We start from the raw sequence: 27,122 nt of genomic DNA on the forward strand, positions 1-27,122 counted from the left end.
AGTTCGGACACCACAAGTTGTGCAAGGTAATTTTAAAGGTACAAAGCTTAATCACAACGTTACATGATCACAGCTAGGAAAAGAGCAATTAACTAATCATTTCACATTTCACATAAGCTTGTTCTCTTCATCACTCCAAGAAGCAATTTCACCACAGGAAGTCTTCTTCTGCATAGTAAAACACCCATCACGCTGCCTGTAAGCTGAAAGCTTTATTTATGTGAGGGGTTACTGATTTCTTCACTGATTCTACAGAGAAGATCATAGTAAAACACATTTTGAAGTGCTAAGTAAGTCACTGCAGTTCTCCACAAAAAAGCTTGTTTGGAGTTTGACTTGCAAGGAAGCTTGCTTAGCTTAGTTCAGAGATAGTCTCAGTTCTTCCATGAAGTTTAAGATGGCAGGCTAACAAGTCATTAAGCTTGATAAAATACACAATAGTTTTAAAGGACGAAACAGAAACAATGGATGTATGCTTTTATTACAGACACATACATTTTTTATTAGATTAAATTTGACTTCTGAGACAGAAGGAACTGCAATTCTGTCTTGCTTCCAGACTCACTATCTCAATTCTAAGAAAAAGCCTCTTCACCTTCCCTGTGCTTTCTTTCACTGACTAGGAAAGGCATACAAAAGATTATTAAGTTCACTATGACTCCAAAGCTGAAACAAAAACCTCTTCCTAAATCAACTGTATACCCACTACACACATTGTATACATATACATGCTGAAAAATAAACACCAGCAAATACAGAGCACAATCTTGGAAATGGCTCAAGTAACTGGGTTTCTGAAAAGGGTTTATGAAATATATAAATTCTGGCAACTGGAAGACGTTAACTTGAAGACTGAACTTAACTCTGTTCATTTTCAGGGAGAACGTCTTGCACTTCGCTCTGCAGGAAGGTACACTGCAACGTGCAGAAGCCGGTCCTCCCACGCGCAGCTGGAACACAACAGGCTGCTCCCCAACCAGGGGCTCATCGCCCTTCCCTACCCAAAAGACCTGGTTTTCTTGATCATCTCTAATCACAAATGAGCGGATTCCGGTGGCGAATTGCAGCGGTGCTGGTTTTAGACAAGCTCCACATTCACTCGCCTCGGGGCCACAGCACATGGCCGTGCTGGCCACGCACACAAGGCACCTGCACTGCACCTGAACCTCGACAGCACCTCAGCTCGCTTCCCCCTGTGCTCGGCCCTGGTGAGGCCCCACCTCGAGTACTGTGTCCGGTTTTGGGACCCTCACTACAAGAAAGATCCTGAGGTGCTGGAGTGGGTCCAGAGAAGGGCAAGGAAGCTGGTGAGGGGTCTGGAGCACAAGGACCGGCTGAGGGAGCTGGGGTTGTTCAGCCTGGAGAAAAGGAGGCTGAGGGGAGACCTTCTCGCCCTCTACAACTACCTGAAAGGAGGGTGTAGCCAACTGGGGGTCGGTCTCTTCTCCCAAGTAACAAGCAATAGGACAAGAGGAAACGGCCTCAAGTTGCTCCAGGGCAGGTTTAGATTGGATATTAGGAAAAATTTCTTCACCAAAAGGGTTATTAAGCATTGGAACAGGCTGTTCAGGGAAGTGGTGGAATCGTCATCCCTGGAGAAATTTAAAAGATGGGCAGATGTGGTGCTGAGGGACATGGTTAGCGATGGTTTTTGTCAGTGTTAGGTTGATGGTTGGATTTGATGACTGGAAAGGTCCCTTCCAACCTAGGCAATACTATGATTCTATGATTCTATATCCTCTGCGGGAAATGTGCCACAGCTCCAACACCATACTGAAACCACCCTTCCTACCAGGCGGGCAGCGTCCCACGGCCCGCAGCCGCCCTCCCCGGTGCTCACCATCACCGGGCATCCTACTCCTGAAGGGACGCGGCTCGACCTCGCGGGGCATCTCCCAGCAGACCCGGCCGAACGCCCGGCCCTGGGCCCGGCCCCTCCACCCGGAGAAGGACGGAGCCCCGAGAGGCCGCAGCGAGGCCGCGCTGCCGCCGAGCGCCCCTGAGGCGACGGCGGCGCCGCCCGCGCCCCGCCCTGAGTCCCAAGGGACGCCGCCCGCCCGCCACACGCCGCCCCGGCGGGGACCCCGCCGCCGCCAGGAACTCGCCGCCCTCCCCGCACTGCCCCCGGCTACCGACACGGCAGAGGGACACAGAAGAGACGGGGTGTCCCGCGGGTATCGGGCGGGACCCCCCGCGGCGGCAGGGAGCGGGCACCCCGCCTTGTGTGCCGCCCGCAGCCCGGAGGGGACGCGGGGTGGGGGGACACCGCCGTGCTGCCAGGAAACCTCCTGGAAGTTGCCTTGAGAAGTTTGGGACCGCCCGGAGGAGCAGCCGCCGGGCAGAGCCGCCCCTCAGCCCACACCTCCCTCCCGCCACCTGGCCACACCGCTCCCGAGCTGATGGGAGCCTCCGGGGAGCCTCCGGGGAACCGGCACCCCAGCCCCGGGCGACCCCCGCGGCCTCTCAGGGACGGGACCCCCGTCCGCACGGACCCCCACCGGCAGCCGCGGAGGTGGGGGGACGGCAGCCCTCGGGGCTTCTTCTGCAAGTGCAGCCCTTGGGAAATGAAGAAGAGAGAGGGACACTTACCATCTCGCCTGATATTGGAGGAGCGCAAGGCTTTTATAGATCCGCTCTGGGCAGGGGCAGTGGTGCCCTGACGGCTGCAGAAGTTCGCACGGACGACAGCGTAGAGGAGGAGGAGGATGAGCAGTTGCATTGGGCTCCGCTGCGAACGGGACGGCGGCTCTGCAAAGAAACCCGGCGCTCCCCACCGCGGGTGCTGCCTGCCTCTCTCGTGCTCTCTCCCCCTTCCCGGACTTTTTGTTAGTTGCGGGTTGCTTGTGTGTTTGGGGCAGTTGTATGCAGTGGGGGAAAAAGAAACAAACAAAAAAAAAAAAAAAGAAAAGAAAAGCACAAAAAAACCCACCCCAAAACCAAAAAAACACACCACCCGAGACGGCCGTCACGGCTGCCGAGTTACTCTCTCCGAGCTGCCCCCAAACTTCCTGCACGCCGAACTTTCCGCTGCCTTTTTGGGGCCGGCCAAACTCGGCGAAGGTGAGAGCTCCCCGGAGCGGGCCGGGCCGGGCCGGCCGCCCCCTCCCCTCGCCCGCAGCGCCGTGCCCCCACCTCGCAGGCGGGGGGGCCGCCGCCGCCGCCGCCGCCTCCCACCGCCGCCGCTCGCAGCCGCTCCGCTCGGCAGGAGCCGCCGCCGGGGTCTGGAGCGGCGGGAGCGCCCCGAGGCCGGCGGGGAGAGAGGCGGCCCGGGGGAAGGGGGCGGCCCGGCGGCGGGGAGGGAGGCGGGAGGGAGCTGCCGGCGGGGGGAGGCAGGCGCGGGCCCTCCGTGAGCTGGAGGTGGTGGGTGCGAGGGGATGGGGGGCGGCCCCGGCGTGGGGTGAACCTGCCCTGCCGGGACCGCGGGGCTCCCGGCGGGTGGGAGACGTCTGCCAGGGGCTCCTCGCCAGCAAAGGGGACAGGCAGCCAAGTGTCCCCTCACCCTCGGGCCCACAGTGGCCACGTCAAGGTTATGCCGTGGGCTGGAAGGGCTCACATCACCGAGTGGCACCAGGGCGGGTGAGGAGACTCGGTGGGATAACTGGAGAAAAGACATTGGCTGAAGAAAAGCCGCAGTTGTCCCTGGGGGAAATATATGGGCTCTTCTGTCATGCCAAGCACTGCTGTCCAAAGTTTTTCATAAAAACTTAATTCCTACTAAGTTAGACCCTCATTAAATTGGGTATGGTATTAAAAGATTGTATGACTGCCTGGAAGAGTTTAGGTCTAAACCAAAGGTATGTGAGGATTGTGATCAGATTGCTGTTTTAACACTCTTTTTCCTTCCATTAGCTGCAATGAAAATAATCAAGTGAAGACATAGAAAAAAACAATCCGTTTTTAACAGTTGTCTAATAAATCCTTACCTAGTGAGTTTATTTCTTAAGACATTTCATAAATTCTTAGCCAGCCTAACAAATTGTAACACGCTCCAGACCTTTAACAACATGAAACGTCACCTCACTAGTAGAAGAAGAATGTCGATACGGTGCTGTATCAGGAATATCGGATGAGTCCTGCTACACTCAGAGGACTGCCTCTGGCTGTATGAAACATTTTCTCCAAGAGCACGTCAGGATGACAATGGGACTGAAACATCTTGTATGTCTTAAGGAACCAGTAGGGTGCAATTCTGTTATGCATAATCATGGTTCTTTATCGCTCTCATGTTCCCCAAAACTGACAGTGAACCTAATCCTGCTCCCATGTGGTAGGTAATGGAAAGGCTCCAACAGTGCTTCATTTGTGAGCCCCCTATTTCAGGGGCAAAACTGGGCAAACAAAGGGAAGGTGGCCAATCCAATCATCCTAGTAGTAGCAGAAAGTCAAACAGAGAAGATACAGCAAATGAAGACAGGGGGAGCTCTGAAGATGTCTTCTGTCCATCCAGTCAATGCGCCCGCCTCTTTCCAATTATGTTACAAGGAACTGACCGAAAGCATCAACAGGATCCCAGCAAGCTAGCTGTCTTCTGAGTGCAGGTACCTTTTAAGATAAAAGGAGGTCGTCAATACCCTGACCTTTACCACAACCCCTTGGTGCAGTCTTTCCTTTCTCAGTGCTCTCAGGCCCTCTTAAACTCAGGGAGTTAAAACCCGTAATTGCTTCCCCTTGGGTGCATGCAGTGGCCGTTTTAAGGCAGTGGGGGAGGAAGAGAAGGAAGAACAGATTATCTTCCACCCAGAAGGCAGACAAAAGGTGTTTTGACAGTATCTGAGCAGTTACATAATTCATTCAAGAAAGGACACTGTTTCCAAGGCTGTTCCTCTTTCTGTACCCAGGTCTACCTGGATAAATTTTCTCATATAAAATTCACACATCTTCCCAAGAGCTGGGTCTGGAGGTAGAGTCATGTGGTGTCTTTCTGGCCCCGTGCCTCCCTGGCTGCACAGGTCCAGCTTTGACACAAGAGTGGAACAGGCTTTTGCCTAAAACACTCCACAGCTGTTTGTCTGATGTGATCCCTGGCTTGATAAAGGCTGTAAGTTCAAACTTTCTCAAGCTGACCAGGGCACAGAACTGAGGTTTTCTCAGAGGTGTTTTTTGGTGTTTTTTTGTTTGTTTTTTTTTTTTTTTTAAAGACTACATACTTCTGTGGTGCGTAAGATGAAATTCCTGTTTCTGCAAGCAGAGGTACTTGTTGCTTAGAGAACTCTCAAGCAAAACAGCATGGGGCCTCATAAATTAGACAGTGATGAAAACAGGCAAGTGGATTCCACCACCAATGGCTTTGATATATATCAAGAGGAACTGTGTATAACTCCTATCGTACACTCACGCTACATTTCTGTTCCTCCCTGTGCAATGCATGGGATGCTACCGTCTTTCTTCTAAAGCCAAAATATTTTTATAGCAGAAGGGATGAGTCTTTTTCTCATGTCAGAAAACAGCCAGGGAATATTACTGTGGGTTTCCAGAGGCCTAGCTCTATCAATTACCAGGTATTTATTTTAGTCCCAGTATCAATCAATCCCAGCTTTTTCCATTTGATGTACAAGTGTACAGAAAGAGTTTGGAATAGAGCAGCAAGATTGACATGCATTGGTAGACCTTTGTAAAAAAGCCTGCATTTTAATGACTGTTACTATAGCTTCTGCATTCACTTTAAAAAGCGCTAAATCCACTACAAAGCAAAGTAGCATCTTTATAATAAGGTGTCAAAGGGTGAGAAGTTTGGATTATGCTCAGTTTTATGAGCAGATCACTGGATCTTCACTTTCTGGAGAACATTCTAGTACATTGTCTAATCTGTATTCTAAGGGTTTGGGATAATTTAAAGCATCACATGATTTCTGTATGAAGACCTCCAGCAAATCATGGTTACTACATAAAAGGACATACCAATGTATAAGTGTGATGACCTAGGTAATTACAAATCTGTCAGCTGACTGAGATCCTGATAAAATAATGTAACAGTTGATATGAAACTCAATTAATAAAAATTAAAAGGAAAATAATATAATTAATGCTAATCAACTTAGAAAATTTTATCATGCTAACTTGGAAATCTGGTTGACAAACAGAATAGCATCAAATTACAGCTTTCATAAGGCATTTGACTTAGTACCACGCAATTTAAATCATATGAAATGAAAGTCATGCATACTAAGTGTTTTCAAAACTTGTTAAATGGCAGGTTTAAAAATGTTTACTAAAAAGGGAAACATTATTAAATGGATTCTTTGCGTGAGAACCCCACTTAGGTTAATTTTTTGCTTCTGCGTTGATTTGCATTTCCAACAATGACCTGGGAAAAATACAGTCATTACTCATGACATTTGCAGATGACAAAAACCTTGGGGGAGTAATAGGCTGATTTATAGTGATGGTGTTATATGGAGATAGACATGTAGATACTGGGTAGAATTGTAAAGCTGAGCCCTGGCATAGCTTATGCTTTAAAATGGCCAATGGCAGCACTACCCAGTGCCTGTGGCATCCATCTCACCTCATTTCAGTCTTCTGAAAGTGTCTGGTGTAAGCCAGTCTCATAGGTTCTCATTGTTCATGGAGACAGTTGGATACCCATCAGAGGGCACTCTAGCCCAGTGGTTTTAGGCAGTTGTGCTGGGCTGGGCTAAATTGTTTTCTGGAAGATCCAGTTTCTCTCTACTGACTACGGAGGAAGCATCAGCAACAAATACATTTATGGTTACTGGATAAAGTAAAGTTAATCCTAGAAAGCACTGATGCAGAAAAAATTATGGGGGTGGATTATAAAGGAAGTCAATGGGCAGTAGCCCTTTCAGTTATCATTTGTTGCCTGGGAGATGCTCCAGTGTCACACAGTTTGCCCATGGAGCAGATGTGCTATGTGTCCACCCCTTAGAACACTGGAAATATGGTGATTAAATAGCAAAACCCAAGATCTTTGTGCATTATCACTGGGATCCTTGTATGTTTATTTAAAGATAGGAACATAAGAAAGATGGGGATAAACTTTTTAGCATGGTCTGTTGCGACAGGACAATGCGTAATGGTTTTAAATTAAAAGGTGGTAGATTCAGATGAGATATAAGGAAGAATTTTTTTACAATGAGGGTGGTGAAACACTGTCACAGGTTGCCCAGAGGGGTGGTAGCTGCCCCATCCCTGGAAACATTCATGGCCAGGTTCGACAGGGTTCTGAGCAACCTGACCTAGTTGAAGATGTCCCTGCTCATTGCAGACGCTAGATGGCCTTTAAAGGTTCCTTACAACCCAAACTATTCTATGAGTCTATGATTATATATCAATTAGAGTAGGGGCATTATGCTTTCTTCTGTTATTATTAGACTGCTGCATCCAGTTCCTGTGGATATAGTCTAAAAAGGGACCATGATAAAGTGAAAAACACTGAGAGGAAAACCGCAGGATTGGTTAGAGGTCGAGAAACATGCCATTCAGGGAAAAGCTTAAAAATCACGAGCCATTTAGCTTGTCAAGGAGAAAATCAGAGGGGTCACAGCTACCTCCCGGAGGCAGGATATTGATTCTAGAAGGCTATTCTGTCTAGTGGACAATGACATATCAAGGTGAAAGCTGGAGTTAGACAAATTAAGATTAGAAATAAAAGGCATACTTTTCAGTGTGGAAAGCTATGGAAGTATCAAAGTTGTATATTCTTCATCACTGAAAATTTGAAAGGCAAGCTTTGATGTTTTCCTAAAGCCAGTCAAGTAGTTTCAAGCTGTACTTAGGAACTCACGGGGTCTATTGATCATGTCTAAAAGGTCTGTAAAGGTGATAAGAGAAAAGCATGTTTATATGTACCATACTACAAGCCACAGATTAAATTTCTAAGTGGTTCTGCAGTTTATTGGAAAATGACAACTACAGAAATGTACCTCCAGGGATTAATTTAGGGCAGCACTGTGATTTGTGTTATATAGGAGGGCAGGCGAGTGATGGCAATGACCCTATCCCCCCGTTTATAATCTGTGAATGATTTGAGAATGAGTAGAGGTGCATAGAGTAGGATGGAGAAACATCTCACAATTGCAAAATGTGCATCTTGAGTAAATGAATGTAAACATGGTGGCAGACCAAAAGAATGCAAGGAAAAGGTAGACCAAGCGCTTATATGTTTGGAATTAGAAAACAGGGGCAGAGTTGTGTGTTGCTAAGATAATCACAATACCCCACAGGCACCAAGACACCAAGAAGAGAAGTGCAGCACAGTGATCCATGGCCCAGATGCACTATCTGAACTACAGGCAGCAGTTTAACAAAACACAGAGAAAATTCCCAGTGAAACTGATCACTTTAAGTGTTGCGATTATCAAACACAAGCCCAAGATCTGCCACCTGGTATCACTACAAACTTGTCATTGATTCATGGGAACTCATGTTAAAACCCTCTGAACATTAGATCTGGGCCACAGACCTGCAAATGGTGCTGCTCTTCATCCAGCTGTGCGTGCTCGCCTGTCTGGCCCATTCTTGAGAACAGCTGCAGGCAGATTTGATGTATCCAGTCTTTTGGTTTTCTCTCTTGTGTCTGCACTGCTACAGGATGCTGTGCCCTTCTCCCTTTCAATATACACCTGCTTCCCTTCCCAGCTCTTAAATGACTTTTGCTGGCTGTATGTAACTTCTGGCTAGTTCTCCACTGCAACTGTTAGAGACAAATATTGCACCACTGACACACACATAGGGAGGGAGAGAAAAAGGATGTCCCAAGATGAACATGTTCATTTATTACCTTTTGAAAAACTGCTGTATCACTCAGACCCACTGGTACATAGTGGTGGAGGCAATTGACATAGAGTGCACATGCAATATTCAGACTTATGCTTTCAAAAAATGAGTATAAACCACAATGAAAGAAGAAATGTTGCCCTCCTGAGGTTAAGTAGGATTTTTCTCCCCCATTGATATCAGTAGAACCAGCATTTAGATTTAAATTGAGATTTAAAAATAATGGGCTATGCTTTCTTATAAGTTTTTCTTAGTAAGAAAATAATATCATTAAAAAGACTACATTTCTTCTGTATCCCAGTTCCCAGGTTTGCACATTTAAAGGATAGAAGAGACCTTTCTGACACGATATAGTTTGACTTCTCGCATAAGTAAGCCAAAGTGTTTTGCTGTCTGACCTCCTGCTTTGATTTTTCAAGAGTTAGCATGATATCTTTTATCAAAAAAGATCAAAACTTGACTTTAAAATAGGAAGAAACTCAATTTTACTGTATCTTGAGACAGAGAATCCCCCAGCATCAGTGTTAAGTAATTGAAATTATTAATGATTATTTTTAAAGATTTGGATTTTGTTTTTTTCCTCTGGATCTTGTGCTGTGTATGAACGGTAATGGTTTATCGGATCCTGTTCTTGGTCTTTCAAAATATTTGGATAGAAGTAATATGAACCTATTGTTCTGGAATTTGCAAAACAGCTGTCCTCAAGCCACCTAACCACTCTTGTTATTTCTGTGATCAGTTCCTTTGCACTTGTCAAAATGAAGTCAGATTTTGTTTGTCTTGGATATATTATATTTGAGTTAGGAAACTGCCATCTAGAATTTTAGAGAAATTCTAGGAAAGTTTTATTACTGATAGCCTGAGATCTCTAGGATCAGAGGTTTCAGACTGAAATTTCTCATGATGATTCATGTTTTCTCTCTGCATATAGTAGATACCACTTAAGAAATAAAGCATCCAGTTTTAGTAAGACAGAGAACAGTATGGTGTACGTTCCCCCATGTGTTATCCTGCCCAGATATTCCCTCTATTCTGTGTGGTCTCCTCTGGGACAGGAAGCATTTTCCTTCTCTTGACTTGAGCATTTTCCTCTCCAGCACACTTTCATTATGGAAACACTCAAATTCTGTAAAGTATTGTCTTGTAAACAACTTAGAACATAGCATCTGAGTAATCTTGTAGACACTGATATGCACCTCAATGCTGAACCCTCAGAGTCTTGTGTCTTGGCACCACTAAGATGGCACATGAACTTCCTGTCATCTACTGTTTTGCAGTTTGTGCTCAGTTGAGAGGATACATAAGAGACCAAATATCTTCCTTTGTTGATTAAAGATTACCCCTCAATTTCCTGAGAGTTGAAGTTCTGAGCAGCCATCATACACGTGTCCTATACAATGTCCTCTCAGCCATCTAGATCATCAGAAGTTTATTATAATATTTTCAGAATTTTATAAGAACTGAACTTAGTGAAATTTTTCCATGTCCTCCTGAGTTGCGCCCTCCTGAGTTACAGTTTGCCTTTCATCCTTTGTTTGCAGTTTTATAGAACACCACTTACTTATCTTGTCAACAGTGTTTCAAAACCACTGAGCCATGACTCTGCACTTTTTTTTTTTTCCTTTCCTTCATGGGTAATTTCATTCCTCTTTGAGGTCTGGGTGCATATGTGCAATGGAGATACTTACTAAATCTGTCCAAAAACCTCAGCCTCATTTTCTTCCGTTCTTCTTTCCCACTAAAGAATTTTCCAACACCATTTTAAATAGGGAAATTTCTGGCTTGCAATACGAAATGGACAAAGCACAATGGAGGACCACTTTTCCATTGCTAACCATCTTAGTCCTGTGAGTGGTTTTATGCTGGGAAAGCAAACTTGTGATATTTCCTCTTGACATGCCTGTATTTCACAGATGTAGAAAAATGAGGCCTTTTCAGTCATATCAGAATCAATAACTGGACAAATTGGACAAATTCAGAACCTAAGGGTCAGAAATGCAAAACTCTGCAGCTCAAAACTCTGCCTTCCAGAGCGTGCATCACAGAATCATAGAATGGTTTTGGTTGGAGGGGACCTTCAAAGATCATCTAGTTCAACCCCCTGCCATGGGAAGGATATCTTTCACTAGATCAGGTTGCTCAAAGCCCCATCCAACCTTGTCTTGAACACTTCCAGGGATGGAGTATCCACAACTTCTCTGGGCAACATGTTCCAGTGTCTCACCACCGTCATCATAAAAAATTTCTTTTTTTATGTCTGATCTAAACCTACCCTCTTTCAGTTTAAAACCATTGCCCCTTGTTCTGTCACAACAGGCCCTGGTGAAAAGCCTTTCTCCACCTTTCTTATAAGCTGCCTTTATATCTTGGAAGGCCACAACAAGGTCTCCCCGGAGCCTTCTCTTCTCCAGGCTGAACAATCCCAACTCTCTCAGCCTGTCCTCATAGGAGAGGTGTTCCAGCCGTCTGACAAATGTTGTGGCCCTCCTCTGGACCCGCTCCAACAGGTCCATGTCTTGTGCTCAGAGCCCCAGAGCTGGACGCAGTACTCCAGGTGGGGTCTCACAGAGCAGAGCAGAAGGGCAGAATCACCTCCCTTGACCTGCTGGCCAGACTTTTTTTTTATGCAGCCCAGGATATGATTGGCTTTCTGGACTGCAAGTGCCCACCAGTACACCCAAGTCCTTCTCGGCAGGGCTGCTTTCAATCCATTCATCCCTCCAGCCTGTAGTAATACTGGGTATTGCCCTTACTAAGGTGCAGGACCATATACTCAGCCTTGTATAACTTACAATGTACTCTGTGCTTACAGTTCGTTTTTTTCAGGGAAGGTAATTTTATGTCATACCAAAAATAGAACCCATCTAGAACAGAGTACGATATATAAGCAACCAGATTCTCAAATGTAGTTGCTTTGGAAGTATTAGAGAAAGCACATGAAGCATATTTTAATTTGTTTCTTTTAAATATACGCATTTTTTAAATCTGCTTGTTAAGAAAAAAATCTTTTCAATATGCTTTACATGGCAATGCATAAGAGTCTTCATCTTCTCTTAGGGGCAGCAGTGAGAATGATTTATCTCTGATTCCAAATTAGTGGGAATACATTCAGGCTGCCCAACTCTTTCTTCTGATCACGTCATACAGAGGAGTTGAGTTCACAGTTTTATGCACACAACGCATGAACATAAACTAGTTTACCACCTGGCATTGGTTAAGCAGAATTTATGCTGATACTGTGCTAATGACCTTGCACTATCATTAGACTAAATCAGTCTCCTGGGGGAGAACCCAACAAAGCATACTAATTCAATGCATTCCTAGGAAGTAGCATGTACAATAAAATATATTTTGTCATTTATCTAGCTCCATTTTCATTCAGAAGTACTTTCTAAATTAAATACCGAGGCCTCTCCAGAGGCCTCTGGAATGTCAGAATGAGATAAATACATAAGCTGAAAAAAGACAAAACAAAAGAAAGATTTGTGCACACCTACAGTCATTGTGGGCATTTTAAAGTACTGATGCACTGCATTAACAAATGTAGGAACAACCTGCTCTAAACATAGACTTAGAAAACAAAACATAGAAAGCTAAACAAAACTTAGAAGGCTAAATCTGATGTAGACACCATAGGCTCCCTTTACAGTCTGTGAGAGAAACAGGTGCCACCACAGGGTGCTTAATTTTCATAATAGTCTTCGGAAGTGTCGAGTTCCCCTTGCCCTTCCCCCCCTCCAATGCTTTCTGTTTCCCCAGTGACTGTAAGACAGCCATGGGTGATTAGCGCAGACTTAGACGTCTACCTTAGATGAATTTCACCACAAACAATCACAGCAATCAAGAGCTAGAAAATTTCAGAATTAAATGCTGTGTGAATCTTAATTCAGCCTCCTTTTACATATGTAGGACATATGGTTTAATTATTAGGCATGCAAACTACTTTTTTTCAGAGGATTTAGTACCCGTAATAGGGGAGATGTATCATGATTTTACAGTACAAAGGGAGATAGTCTGTAGAACCTTTACTTCATCTGTTGCAGAGTTGAAAGTTATGGAGTATGGCAGCCATTAGGGCTGCAGATGTCTGAAGGCAGGGCAGGGGAATCCTGCCTTCTGTGATGTCCTCAATTTTGGGGACTGAATGAGGCAGAGAATCGATAAGAAAAAGTAGTCTCCAATCATGTAATTTGTTAGTTGGCTTTGTAATAGATATGCACAAGGGACCAAATTAAGGTTGCATGGAATGCCTTTTGAAAGCTTGACATGGCAATCTTAATGGCAGTATAATAGTTATTCTCTGGGAATGAAAAGACATCAGCCTGAGGCAGACACTTGGAATGTTTCATTTCAGTTCAAACAGTTAAAGTTTGAAAAGAGAGTCTTATAGTTGCAAAGGAGGGCATATTAATAATAGGTGGTTTAACTAGCTCTCCCTGAGAAACTTGCAGCCTTCCTCAGTTCCGTGGCAGGCAACACAGCTTGCATGGCAGCCCTGTAAGCCTGTGCACGTCTCAGCTCTAGTCCTTTGTTCAGCGTTCCTCTGGAGTTAGTAAGGACATTGCATTTTCAAATGTTTTTACAAAAATGGCCCAATGATCAGTGCCTTTCTCTGGAAGCTAGCGAGGTGTTTGTTAACATTCACACTGTAGAGACAGAGAAAACATCAGTTAAAATTATTTGTCCAATGTCACATCACACAAAATTATCAGGTAACAAATAGCAGTCCAAGTCAGTGTTTACCTCATTAGTCTAACATGTCTAACAAAATTTTCTCTCTTATTTCTCTCTTCCTGTCAAAGCTGCACTGTACCATTGCATGTGCGGCAATGACTTTGCATGCTGATGTTGCAGGCTTGTCTAAAAGGAAAAGGGCCTTGACTAAGCACTTAAAACCATTTGTGCAATATTGTCACTTAAAACATCTCAGGGACTTCAGTGTCTGTCAGGAGGTGATTGTACCACTTGATTCACAGTTCCTCAGACAAAGTTTACATCAAACTTGGGAAGTATCTTTCATGTGGTCTCCTGAAATTCAATAAGGGCAAGTGTAGGGTGCTGCACCTGGAGAGGAATTACCCCCTGCACCAGTACAGGTTGGGGGCTGACCTGCTGGAGAGCAGCTCTGTGGAAAGAGACCTGGGAGTCCTGGTGGACAACAGGATGACCATGAGCCATCAACATGCCTTTGTGGCCAAGAAGGCCAATGGCATCCTGGAGTGCATCAAGAAGAGTGTGGCCAGCAGGTGGAGGGAGGTCATCCTCCCCCTCTACTCTGCCTTGGTGAGGCCGCACCTGGAGTACTGGGTCCAGTTCTGGGCACAAGGAACTGATGGAGATGGTACAGCAAAGGGCTACCAAGATGATTAGGGGACTGAAACATCTCTCTTATGAAGAAAGGCTGAGGCATTTGGGTCTTTTTAGTCTGGAGAAGTCTGAGGGGGGATCTTATCAATGCTTACAAATGCTTAAAGGGTGGGTGTCAGGAGGATGGGGCCAGGATCTTTTCAGTGGTGCCCGGGGACAGGGCAAGAGGTAATGGGCACAAACTTGAACATAGGAAGTTCCATCTCAATATGAGGAGGAACTTCTTTACTTTGAGGGTGCCAGAGCATTGTAACAGGCTGTCCAGAGAGGCGGTGGAGTCTCCATCTCTGGAGACATTCAAAACCCGCCTGGACACGTTCCTGTGCAACCTGCTCTAGGTGACCCTGCTCTGGGAGGGGGTTGGACTAGGTGATCTCCAGAGGTCCCTTCCAACCCCTATCATTCTGTGACTGTGTGATTCTGCGGTGTAAGTCTTAGCGATGTTGTATGAGCAACAAGAATTCTTTCAGTCTCATCAAACAGCATTAGCTACCGTTGCCTTTCCTTCCTAACTTCCTTTCATCTGCACTTCGCTTGCTCAGAAGCTGCCCTGAATGGTGGAAGTCAGCAGGATCAGGCATTAGAGGCTCTGCTGTAGGGTCACTTTGGCTGTATCACAATGGAAACTTTTAGTAAGCAGGGGTAGATCATGGGAGCTTCTTATTAGCCATTATGAACCCACTGAACAGTGTATGAGAATTTGGTGACCTTCCTAGGCAGGGCATTAACATCTAACATATTGAAAATGGGCTTTGGAGTCATGAATTCTAAGCCTGACTTGATTTAGTTTACTGCAGGATACCAGAAAACTGATTTAGACCTGTATTTCCAAAATTGCCTATTAATTTTGGAAACCTGATTTTCAGAAGAATGCCTCACCTGCAGCTACAGTAGATATCCAGGCATTACAACTGTATGTCTATTGCAGCTGCAAATTTGCTTGGGAAGGGAGAGGAGAAATGGACCATGAACCTTTTAGTCATTCCATTAACACTGACCAATTCAGCACATGATTAGGCATATTTGCATTACTACCATTCCCCACCCTCAGTTGAAATAAGGACCGTGGGACTACTCACTGCGCTAGAAAGATGTTTTGGAGAAATCTGCTATTTGTATGGCTATACTGGCAGCTGCCCCATAGCAAAAGTCAGTGGCAGTGGGAATGAATTGTATTTAGCAATGTGACATCTGAATTTACCCTGTGCAAATTTGCATGGTTGAAAAGTGACACGCCACACAGTGACTACTATACACAGACAGTTGTTTTAGACTGAGCATATGGTGGTGTTGGTGTAAATCTGACACCAAGCAAAAACTCCAATAAAGAAACCTACAAATATTTGCCTATGAAAGAAATACCCTTGCTTAAAACTTCAGGACTACAGAATCTGCTGCGCTGGTCTTCAGTCAGTTGTCAAAGTAAACTAATCTGGAACAAAATCAGCCGAGTTACTGAGAGCTGAAAAGAACAATTTGTAGAGGGCAAAATGTTTGGGCTCTTTCTTGGATAAAAAGAGATAAAAGAGGTTTACTGCAGATTTTACAAAAGCATTCAAACAAGGCTTTCTGATCAAACCTCACAGTTTTAACAGAGAAGGAATTTATTTAAGTAACTGAAAACAGTGGTGTTTGTGAAAGATTCTGTATTGGAAGTTATGCGCTTATCTTGACTGTATTTTTACAGCTGACACTTTTACCTATCCACACAGTACTAGTTACTTACTGTTTGTTAGAATAATTTTCTTTACACACCTGCAGACACACACACACTGTTTTCTCACACATTTGCAGAAGAGAGAGACCCTATTTTATGTTCGTCAGATCTAGTCAGTGATGAAAAGGAACTCAGTTCCGGTAAACTAGCTCCGTGACTGTAAGCCACGGTAGCCAATCTATGATTTACAGTCTAACAATTTTTGTATCATATTTTTTTAGTGTCTTCATAAACAAAGTAAGGGTAATAATTCTCTGCAGGTGGAGTTATAATGCATTCTTCTAAATTCTCTTGCAGAAGGCACAGAAGAAAAAGCAAATGAAGTGTAAGGGACAATTTCTGTTTTCCTGACAATTCCCTTCTAAATCTGTTACGCTTTCAATAGTGTAAACAGAGATTGAAATGAAAAATGAGAAGCATTGCTCTTATATTAGATATTTGAGAAGCACAAAGAAAAAATTGAATCCAAGCAAGATGTGCTTTCTTAGCCTGGAATTCAGTCCATAATTGCAGTCGAGGAGCTATGGTTTAAAGAACTGAATCAGGAACGTTAGTTTGTTATTCATAAAAGTCGAATAGTAGATGATTATAATAGCTTTACTTCCTGTCAATTGGTGTGTATTTTCAGATAGTCTCAATGTGATTGCCAGCCATCAACTGTCATCCCAGTAATTATTAGCTGTAGCCCAAGTAACCAATTATTAAAGCATGTTGAACTACCATGTGCAGCATTTATGGGTTACTTTACCTTTATCATGAGTTTTAAGACAGCCAAGGTGATCATTTTTCCCTTCCTGAGGGAGTGATGAAAATGGCCTTGGGCTTATTTACAACCAGCACTGATTTATGAGCAGGAGTTTATTTCTATTTTTTTGTTACTCTCCATTAAACATTATTCATTTAAAAAATGGAAATCCATCATGTTAGACATGCCTGGTTTGGTAAGAATATCTCTCAGTTTGAGTAGATTAAGCTCTTTGGAGCTTCCACCAATTTGCATCTTTTCAGGAGTACTGAACCTCAAGTGACAGTCTACCTGGTTGCAGGATGAGGTGTCTCAATATAGAATTATAGAATCATAGAATTGTTAGGGTTGGAAGGGACCTTAAAGATCATCTAGTTCCAACCCCCCTGCCATGGGCAGGGACATCTCCCACTAGATCAGGTTGCTCAGAGCCCCATCCAGCCTGGCCTTAAAAACTTCCAGGGATGGGACTTTCACCACCTCTCTGGGCAGCCTGTTCCAGTGCCTCACCACCCTCATCGTGAAGAACTTCTTCCTAACATCCAGTCTGAATCATCCCATCTCTAGTTTTAATCCATTCCCTCTAGTCCTACCATTACCCGACATCCTAAAAAGTCCCTCACCAGCTTTCTTGTAGGCCCCCTTAAGATACTGATATGTTCCACACCTGCTGAATTACTACTGTCTTACGTACAGTCTATAATCAGTAGTTTGAGACCCTGTGTAGCTCATACAGAGGTGTCAAAGAGTAAGTGAGATCACAATACATTTGTGCCTTCCTTTGATTTTTAATTAATATTTCCTTCATTTTCCTTCTACCTCCCCAAATTCACATTTTCTTCCTTTTTTTGTAGCTGTTCTCGAACTTTGTTATCCGTATCGTAGGCTTTCTGAAGGCAAGTATATTGGCCTATGCTGTAGTAATCTTCCTTAATTGATTTGGGATGTCTGCCAGTCTCTTCTATTATTCTGTGCTGATATCTTTATATGACTGGCTTTTATCCAAATGCTGTCATCTTTTGCATTCTCTTTATCCTTTTGCTCTTTTTGTGCTGAAAGACCGTATTCCTATCCTTTTAGTGTTGCCCCTTCATCCCTCACATTTGCCGTCTAAAAGGTACAAAGGGCAAACTTTCCAAATATTGAGATCTCCATGCTTGGCCTTTCTGATATTTTCTCTAGTCTTTTTGGTTAAGGCAGCTGTTGCAATGGCATTCATCTACTTAATAAGATGACATTTAAAGGTTTGATTCATTTTATTCCCATTTAGTACTTTGGTGAACTTATTTTTAGTGCCTTAATTTTTTCTCAGTATTTTACTTGTATTTTCCACTCTGTATTTGATTCATTAAAGAAAAGGATGGGATTCAGAATCAGAACACTGTGCCATCATCATGTTCCCATAAAGCTTTCTCATGAAGCTTTTTGATTTCTGTAAAACATGTTGTAAAAGAGATGAATTTATAATGAGCTTTAATGTAATTGAAAAGCAACTTGGTTTTATGCTGGGGATCATTATGTTTTCATGTTCATTATACGGCTTATAATGTATGTCACTTCTTTTAGATTGAAGGAAAAAAGCTATCCCTAGACAACTGAAAATTCCTGTGCTGTGGTTATATTTGATGCCTTTTGTGGTGGGTTTACCCTGTCTGGACACCAGGTACCCACCAAAGCCGCCCTATCACTCCCCTCCTCAGCTGGACAGGGGAGAAAAAATACAGTGAAAGATTTGTGGGTTGAGATAAGGACACGGAGATACCACTCATCAACTACCATCATGGGCAAAACCAGACTCAACTTGGGGAAAAATTGATTTAATTTATTGCCAATCAAACCCTACCTTACCAGTGTAGGGTAATGAGAAAATAGAAACAAATCTTAAAACACCTTTCCCCCAACCATCCCTTCTTCTTGGGCTCAGCTTCACTCCCGATTTCTCTACCTCCTCCCCCTGAGTGGCGCAGTGGGACAGGGAATGGGGGTTGTGGTCAGTTCATCACACGTTGTCTCTGATGCTCCTTCCATCTCAGGGGGAGGACTCCTCACACTCTTCCCCTGCTCCAGCGTGGGGTCCCTCCCATGGGAGACAGTTCTCCACAAACTTCTCCAACGTGGGTCCTTCCCACAGGCTGCGGTTCATAAACCACTCCAGTGTGTGTCCTTTCCCCGGGGTGCAGTGCTTCAGGAACAGATTGTTCTAGTGTGGGTCCCTTCCATTGGTCCACGGGTCCTGCCAGGATCTTGTTCCAGTGTGGCCTGCCCACGGGGTCACAGTCTTCTGCGCACTCACCTGCTCTGGCGTGGAGTTCTCCACAGGCTGCAGGTGGATCTCTGCTCCACCATGGACCTCCGTGGGCTGAAGGGGAACAACCTGCCTCACCATGGTCTTCACCACAGGCTACAGGGAATCTGCTCCAGTGCCAGAAGCACCTCCCCCCCCTCCTTCTTCACTGACTTTGGTGTCTGCAGAGTTGTGTCTCTCAGATATTCTCACTCTTCTTCCTGGCTGCAGTTGCCATTTCGCAGGAAATTCTTCCCCTTCTTAGGTATGTTATCCCAGAAGCACCACCACTGTCTCTGATGGGCTCGGCCTTGGCCAGCAGCGGGTCCACTCTGGAGCTGGCTGGCATCAGCTCTATCGGATGTGGGGAAGCTCCTAGCAGCTTCTCATAGAAGCCATCCATGTAGCCCCCCCATGCAAACCCAATACACCTTTACACATCCAGCTCTTTTTCAATCATCTGCTGCAAAATGAGTTCTGCTCTAAAAAACATAGAAGAAAAGTAGTTCTCTGGTATCTTGCTATAAATTATCATCAGTGATCTACAGAGGAAGAAATATGAAATTCAACTTATTACAGAGCAAGACAAAATCACGTATAAACTATTTCCTCAATACATATTTTGTTAGTATTTAATCCAAATCCCAACCAAACCAAAGGGATCTTTTTTTTCTCATTTCAGTGATCTGTCAATCAGACCATTAATCCTTGGAAAATAGAGCAACCATATTCAGCACAGTGCATTATCATTCCCTTAGCCAAAAATGTGTGGCTAATTCACAGACAGTATAACTAATGTGATTAGTAATAGTCCCCTGTGTCAGGTTAACATTGATAAATCAAATTTTTGCTAAAGAACAGGACCTTGAAAACTTTGTTTTTGTGGTTTTATTATATAATCAGTTAGATGCCTATCACCAACTTAACGAAGACCTTGAAGCCATCCTTTCCTGTCTTCAGTTCATGAAATCATCAGTGGTTCATCTTTTATTACTCTAAGACCTAATCTTTTTGCATATGGAAAACCTTCCATGGATGATCCCAACTGGAACCTAGTTGTCCAAGTGAATAGAAAGAGACAGTTTATTATATTCTTTTTTTAATCAAGATTATGATTTTGGTGTCTATGTTTTTAGGGTTGTAAGTACTGGAGAACATATATATATATAGAAGTTGGAGATCCGATTCTACCAGCTATAAGGATCATTATCTGAATGCTTTAGAGATGACACGATCTGGGTACTTTTCAGAAGTATTAGATTTCCTCTTGGATCATTATGCAAATATTTCTATTTACAGATAATGCATTGTAACTATCTACATTTATTTTTATTAATACTAAAGACGAATGAATTATCGTGCCTTTAGTAAACTTTATGAAATATACTACATGTAACTGATGCAATTACAATCAGTAATATATACTTATAGTCCCCATCTAAAATAGTATCTGAGCCATTTTCAAAATATGTTCATCTCCGTAATATCTTTGTTAGGCATTATTAATTATAATCTGCCATCATTTTACATAAGGAGAACTGGAAAACATAGGCTCGGTGTATACTGTTTTTTGCAAGCAGATTCACCAATTGACCATATTATTCATCACAAGGAGTGATGCAAGGGCCGGGTTTAGGGTAAGTCAGCTGCTGCATGCAGTCGGAAAAATCTCTAGTACCTTCTGCATTGTAAAGTGCATCCAAAGGTACCCTTATCTGCAGTGACAGCAGATCCACCCAGCAGAATGTGTCTGGCCATTTTCATGTTTCTTGCCTGCCTTCCCGGTGACATCACAGGACTAATATCATGCATACAACAGAACCCAAAATTCTTCTTAGAAGGGACTAATTTACCATTTACATGGGTCCTTATTCTGGTTGCTTACAAGGACAAGGTATAGAATCATAGAATGGTTTGGGTTGGAAGGGACCTTAAAGATCATCTAGTTCCAACCCCCCTGCCATAGGCAGGGACGCTTCCTACTAGACCTGGTCGCTCAAAGCCTCATCCAGCCTGGCCTTGAACACTTTCAGGGATGGGGCCTCCACAACTTCCCTGGGTAACCTGTTCCAGTGTCTCACCATCCTCATAATGAAAAATTTCTTCCTAATATCTAATCTAAATCTACCCTCTTCCAGTTTCAAGCCCTTGCCCCTCATCCTATCACTGAATGCCCTTGTAAAAAGTCCCTCTCCATCTTTCTTGTAGGCCCCCTTCAGATACTGGAAGGCCGCTATAAGGTCTCCCTGGAGCCTTCTCTTCTCCAGGCTGAACAACCCCAACTCTCTCAGCCTGTCTTCAGAGGAGAGGTGCTCTAACCCTCCGATCATCTTCATGGTCCTCCTCTGGACTCACTCAAGCGGTCCATGTCCTTTTTATGTTGGGGGTTCCAGGGCTGGACACAGTACTCCAGGTGGGGTCTCATGAGTGCAGAGTAGAGGGGGAGAATCACCTCTCTCGACCTGCTGGCCACGCTTATTTTGACACAACCTAGGATACAGTTGGCTTTCTGGGCTGCAAGCACACATTTGTGGCTCATGTTGAGCTTTTCATCCACTAATATCCCCAAGTCCTTCTCTGGAGGGCTGCTCTCAATCCGTTCTCCACCCAGTATGTATTTGTACATGGGATTGCCCCGACCCAGGTGCAAGACCCTGCACTTGGCCTTGTTGAACTTCATAAGGTTTGCACAGGCCCACCTCTCAAACCTGTCCAGATCCCTCTGGATGACATCCCGTCCCTCTGGCACGTTGACAGCACCACTCAGCTTACTGTTGTCGGCAAACTTGCTAAGGGTGCACTCAATCCCAACATCCGTGTCGCCAACAAAGATGTTAAATAGTACTGGTCCAAGTACCAACCCCTGAGGAACACCACACACCACTGCTCGCCATTTGGACATCAAGCTGTTGACCGCAACAATGTGAGTGTGACCATCCAGCTCAGGTCTCCAGAGTATACGAACATGTGACATTGCTGTGACCATGCACCTCAGTTTCAGTATAGATGCCATCACTGACACTAGGTAACTCCCTGAGACACAGGGAGCATGTGACAAAGTAGGGAATTAAAGTCTCTATCTCCATATCCCACAGTACTACTGTAGCTATCAGGCCTTTTAGCCTGTATCTGGCAAGTTATACTTGCCAGTCACATAGCATTGTGTATTTTTGAAAAGTAATATAAACAGTATCTAGTTAGTGTTCACAAAATTCTTAGAAGGCAGGAGATGATTATCCTGTGTACACAGGTATTAGCCCTGAACCCAAAGGCTGCAGTGTTTAACTAATGCAGATCATGGATTTGAATTTTCTGTTCAACTTGTAATTCAAGACATAACATTGCAGAAGATCCAATCTTTGCAAAGTCTATATCCAAATGACTCAGTAGGCTATTTTGTCATCTTGTCCTATAATTAACTATAGCAAGTAGTAATTAACAAGGGTGCTTTAAATCTTTGATTTAATGTTCTTTTAAAATAGATACAAGGTAAATGGAACCCTGGACAATCTGTCTGGCTTTCTCTTCTCCAGCATTTCAAAGGCACCTAGAAACTTGGCTTCTAAGTACTACTAAGCAGATTTAGACCCAAAGGGCATGAGATACATAAAAATTAGTCTGGCTGTAAGAGAAAATGGAAAGGGCAGATTGGCAGCATTACATCAGAGACGACAGTCTGTTCAGCCTAAAAGAAGAATAGATTATGATACCAGGCTGGACTACCTCTTAAAACCCTGAGACTTCAGATGACATTAATAAGCTACTTTCTCTCTCATGCTTGTAGCGTTTTTATTTACAGGAAAAGAATATAATGCTCTTGTATATATTTATTCTGTCCCCAACCTGTAGATGCCTAATCTTATGCTGTGGGGAGAATTTTCAGAGTTTGACTCCAAATTCACAGGACTTTCAGAGATGCCCAAGCAAGCATAGCTGCAGACATGTGAACAATAAAGCTGATATTAAAAAAAGTAGATAGGAAAGTAAACTACAAGTATAACTTATTGCCACAAAATGTACTGAACCTAAGCATTCAGGAGCAAGCAGAAAGCACTGGATGATTTGTGAGTAATGAGAATATCCATCTTTAAAACAGAATCTAAACCAAACCCAAATCAAATGAACAATTAATTGGAATTACTCTGGTATATTCCTACAGAATTCCTACTAGAATATCACTGTGTTAAATTATTTCATGGCTATAGGAGAAGGGTGAGGCACTATGATTGGGAGATGGTGCTCACGCTGTAAGTGAGCGGTAGAGAACTAATGTGGGGTGAAATAAATCTTTCATACTTGCATAGCAGCACGTATTGCAACTACAGCCTTTTATCTGCTATGCCTGGAGCTTTAGACAAAATCTAATCCTAATCATAGTGTGACTCTTTCCTGTGGTAATTTCCAGTATGCATAAGTGTGAAATAGTCTTTGTCAAAAATATTCTTACTCTCTTTACCAATTGGGAAATATGAAGCAAGATGAAATTAATTACATAATGTTAAATGGTGCCTAATAGTCTAGTAATCATAGTGGAAGTTATGAGATCTGCAGTGTGTTCCAGTGAATTGATACCTGGTTTGGGAACTTTGGGGTTACATTTACTTCTGCCCTTGTATGTGTCTGAATTGAGCAAATAGTGAAACCATTTGAATTGGAGCAAAGAATATTAAATGTATTGGCATGCTTCCATATTCATAAGAAAAGCCATTAATAAATACCAAAGTGGAAACTTCTCCCATCATGACAATTTCTTAAAAATTATGACCTATTGTGTTCTTGACTGATAAGTCACAGAGCTGCAGCATGATCCACCAGGAAGTCTTCAGTTTAAGGTAAAGTATCATCTCAGGCTTTTCCCACCAGCACAGAAAGAGGCTGTCATGGCAAGCTCTGTAAGACCCACCAAGCATAAATGTTCTTTCTTTCTCACAACCAAGCTTCTACAGTATTTTCCATGAGGAAATTTGCTGTGCACTTAGTTTTCTATTCAAGATTTAAAAGGGTGATGAATTTGGCTCTCTTTTGAGTCAAAGATGGTTGATTTAGTTCATGAATCAATTAATCTGCTATTAGTATGCAAAATGGAAGTGAAAATTCTTTGAAGAAAGGGTAGGTGTCCAAAACAATAGGGCAAAATGACTACAGAAGATCAGTTAGACCAAACTCCTGCCTTTAAACGGGATACAAAACTTAGTGTTTGGAATCAATCTTTTAGAAAATATTTCTGTTTAGAAGTAGCTCAGATTTAGTATCAAATGGGATGTATAATGAAAGGTAGAACAATGTAAGAAACTCAAAATGAATTGCTGTTCATGAAGTAGACGTTCCTTACTCCCTCCTTCCATACAGTTTGGCATGACTGGTTCTTTTTTGGAAATGACATTGCCACACTTCGCAAGACCACCACTGTCCCAGTCTCAGACCGTATATAAGCAAGTATCTAAAATACACATACAGTGCAGGAGACAGATTTTTAAAGGTAGTTGGGAACCTAATTCTTATCCTCATGTGCTCTAGTACTTTTTCTATTCAAGTCACATTCATCTATCAAGCAGTTTCTATCCAAGACAGGAATCTACTTTGCAAATATTATTTATTAAATTCTCAGGGCCCTGTGAGTCAGGCAGACTTTGGGACAGCCACTTTAAAGACTGGTACATGCAAGTTCAAAGATGCTAAATGGATGACAAGGCATATCCGTAGAAGAGCTGTGTGAAGTACCTAGAAGACTTAAATTCTAGTCCTCTACATTCAACATGTGTTTATAAAGTTGCCTCTATATCATATAAAGCCCCAACAATGTGCAATTTAATAATGTTTCTCGTGCTCTCCCTGAGATTCAGTAATGGATGGTCTCTTAGAAGTCAAGACAAATGATGTATAAATAGTTGCAATCTCAGTTCTTAAGGCATAAGTGGGATTTTTCCAAAGCTCATCTTGCTGCTAGAGTTTATTGTGACTTGTTCGTTGTCGGGGTTATTTTTCAGTCTGTGTGCAATGATTTGGTGATCTTTATTGTTAGAGAATATGGAGTTGTCCTATGCAGCTTTTCTTGTTTTATGGATGACAGAAGGGAGACACTGCCAAAGGTTAGAGATAGCAAAATTCACTTTATTCACAGTGAAATAGAAATAGGAAAGGTACTAAAATCTGTTTCTATTTGTAGCTTTATAACAGATATTACAAATTACCTCAGTCGCAAAGTATCTTATCATTGAATGCTAAATGGGATTCACAGTATAAATCCTACAAGATACATAAGACAATTTTATAGTACAATTTTTGAAACCTTCTGCATAGGCAAAGAAAAGCCAAATGCAGTTTGTAAGAGGAGTTCATACATATTGCTCTGCTGGCATTAGCTCCTTGGCTGTATGTAGTAGCTTGCATCCCATTAAGTCATATCCAAGTCACCTTAGTTTTCTTACCACATATCCACTCAAGCGAGGCAGAAATTCTGCAACGCTGGCAAGCCATGCAGTCGTAAAGGATTGTATGTAAAGGCCCTTCTTCATCTTTCCTACTTTTCCAGGTATACTATTTGGACTAATAAAAAGCATTGCCATTATTTACAGACTTTTCCTACCTATGTTCTGAGGTGGGTGTGAGTACATTACTGCTGGGCACTCTGCTGTAGCACTTTAACACAGCATACCTCGAAAGTGGTGAAACTAATGAGGCCCTGAATCTGAAAAATGTCTTGAGCTTTATTTTAAACACTACAGCATACATCTTCAATTAGAAACCCCTTACAAGCCTAAGTTTAGGCACCCACTTAATTATTTTGCTGAATGGGAATGCTGGTGAGCCACAGGCATAAGAGAGAGAAACCTTACTAAAAGGTTTTAATAGTGCTTCTTTCTGTGTCCCAACTTCTCAGGATATTGTAACACCAGTGGTGTAAACCAACATAAAAAAAAACAAACTGAAAAAAAAACAAACAGAGGGCAAAAATAAATTAAGAAAAAAACCATTTTGAGCAATCACTACTAAGAAAAATGTTAAAACGTATGTATAAATGAATACTTCCTCTTCTTCAGATATAGATGGTACTGTTATGTGAAACGAAAGCTTGAATTTTAACATTCACCATGACAACCTATAATGCCAAAGTGCATTTTTTCTTTGTAGCTTGTAAGCTGTTATTATTTTATGTTACCATAAGTATGCAACAGTAGCATGTAAAAAGCAATGTTTCAGTGGCCTTTCAAATTATTTTTCAAACTTTATCACTCTTTGTTCTTAGAGATTGGACCAGGTGATTTGTCCATTCATTTTACTTATTTGTGTCAGTTTCTTATCCATGTGATTTAAGATGCTGAGTATTAAATGGAAATCCTCAAAATTCATGAATGATGCCGAATATTTTTTTACTTGTTTTGTTTGAGCATCAACAAGTAGCACTAACCTAAACCAAAGTGGCAGGCAACAGATTTGGTAAAGGTTTGCTGTCTGCAATTGGCTAAGAACAGAAAACAGTAAATTTTAAAAGGCTGAACTAATATAATTGTCTTAAAGAATATGAAGGTTTTGAAAATGTATTTAGAGTGCTATACCAAAAAAAAAAAACTCTGCAATGACTGAAAATGAATTATTTGCAAAGAGCTAAAACAACTCCAAATTCATCTGAAAATCTACCAGCTGCTCTTTTAGATGTGCCAAGTGTATCTCTCTGCTCTTTTTTCTTTTACTTTTTCTATAGATTTTTTACAAAATTTGCTATGTGGTAAAAAGCAATAACTTCCATTTTTTTCATGGTTGATTGATGCCATTGTCAAGATCCAAGCTTTTGGGCTGCCTCACTGCTGTTAGAAATCCATCCTTGTTGTCATATTTTATGAATTGCATCAGGTCAGTATTGTACCTCATGCACAATTTTTGGCCACTGGTTTCAAGGGGTTCTGATGGAATATGGGGGTTCGAAGAGAAGAACCCAATTATTTTTCAGGTGGAACTGGTTTATGGAAATATTAATGCTCAGATCTATGAAACATTCAGACACCTCCCCAGGGCTGGGTGGAATTTAGACATTCAAGTGCAGAAATGCAGACCCTAATTCCATCCCTCTTAACAATAAGGTTTGGCAGATGCTTTATGTCCTGGGCAAGATCAGACACATGTCAATCTTTTATGGGAGCTGAAAGGTTTGGCTTCTGACTCATTAAGAAACCTTTTCCAGAGAGCAGGTATTCTCACAGTCCCTACTCGTAAGTGGCCCAGTGGCGGACCTCAGTAGGGCTGCCTTTAGTTTATTTCGAGAGGAGCTACAGAAC

The 27,122-nt window shown here is 42.8% G+C and overlaps 1 protein-coding gene across 2 annotated transcripts in view; it reads right to left on the minus strand.

Annotated features, from left to right (window-relative positions):
* Positions 1–3,213, minus strand: part of PDGFD (platelet derived growth factor D) — a 142,989-nt gene extending 139,776 nt beyond the window's left edge. Inside the window, exon 1 of one of the 2 annotated variants that reach the window (XM_054183320.1) lies at positions 2,590–3,213. In XM_054183320.1, coding sequence (XP_054039295.1) covers positions 2,590–2,719 — 130 coding nt within the window. In that variant the 5' untranslated portion in view covers positions 2,720–3,213. The remainder of the gene's footprint in view (positions 1–2,589) is intronic. The other variant, XM_054183314.1, reaches the window with a different exon arrangement.
* Between the last annotated feature and the right edge of the window lie 23,909 nt (positions 3,214–27,122).

This window comes from Rissa tridactyla, chromosome 1, assembly GCF_028500815.1.
Source record: "Rissa tridactyla isolate bRisTri1 chromosome 1, bRisTri1.patW.cur.20221130, whole genome shotgun sequence".
Lineage (NCBI taxonomy): Eukaryota > Metazoa > Chordata > Aves > Charadriiformes > Laridae > Rissa > Rissa tridactyla.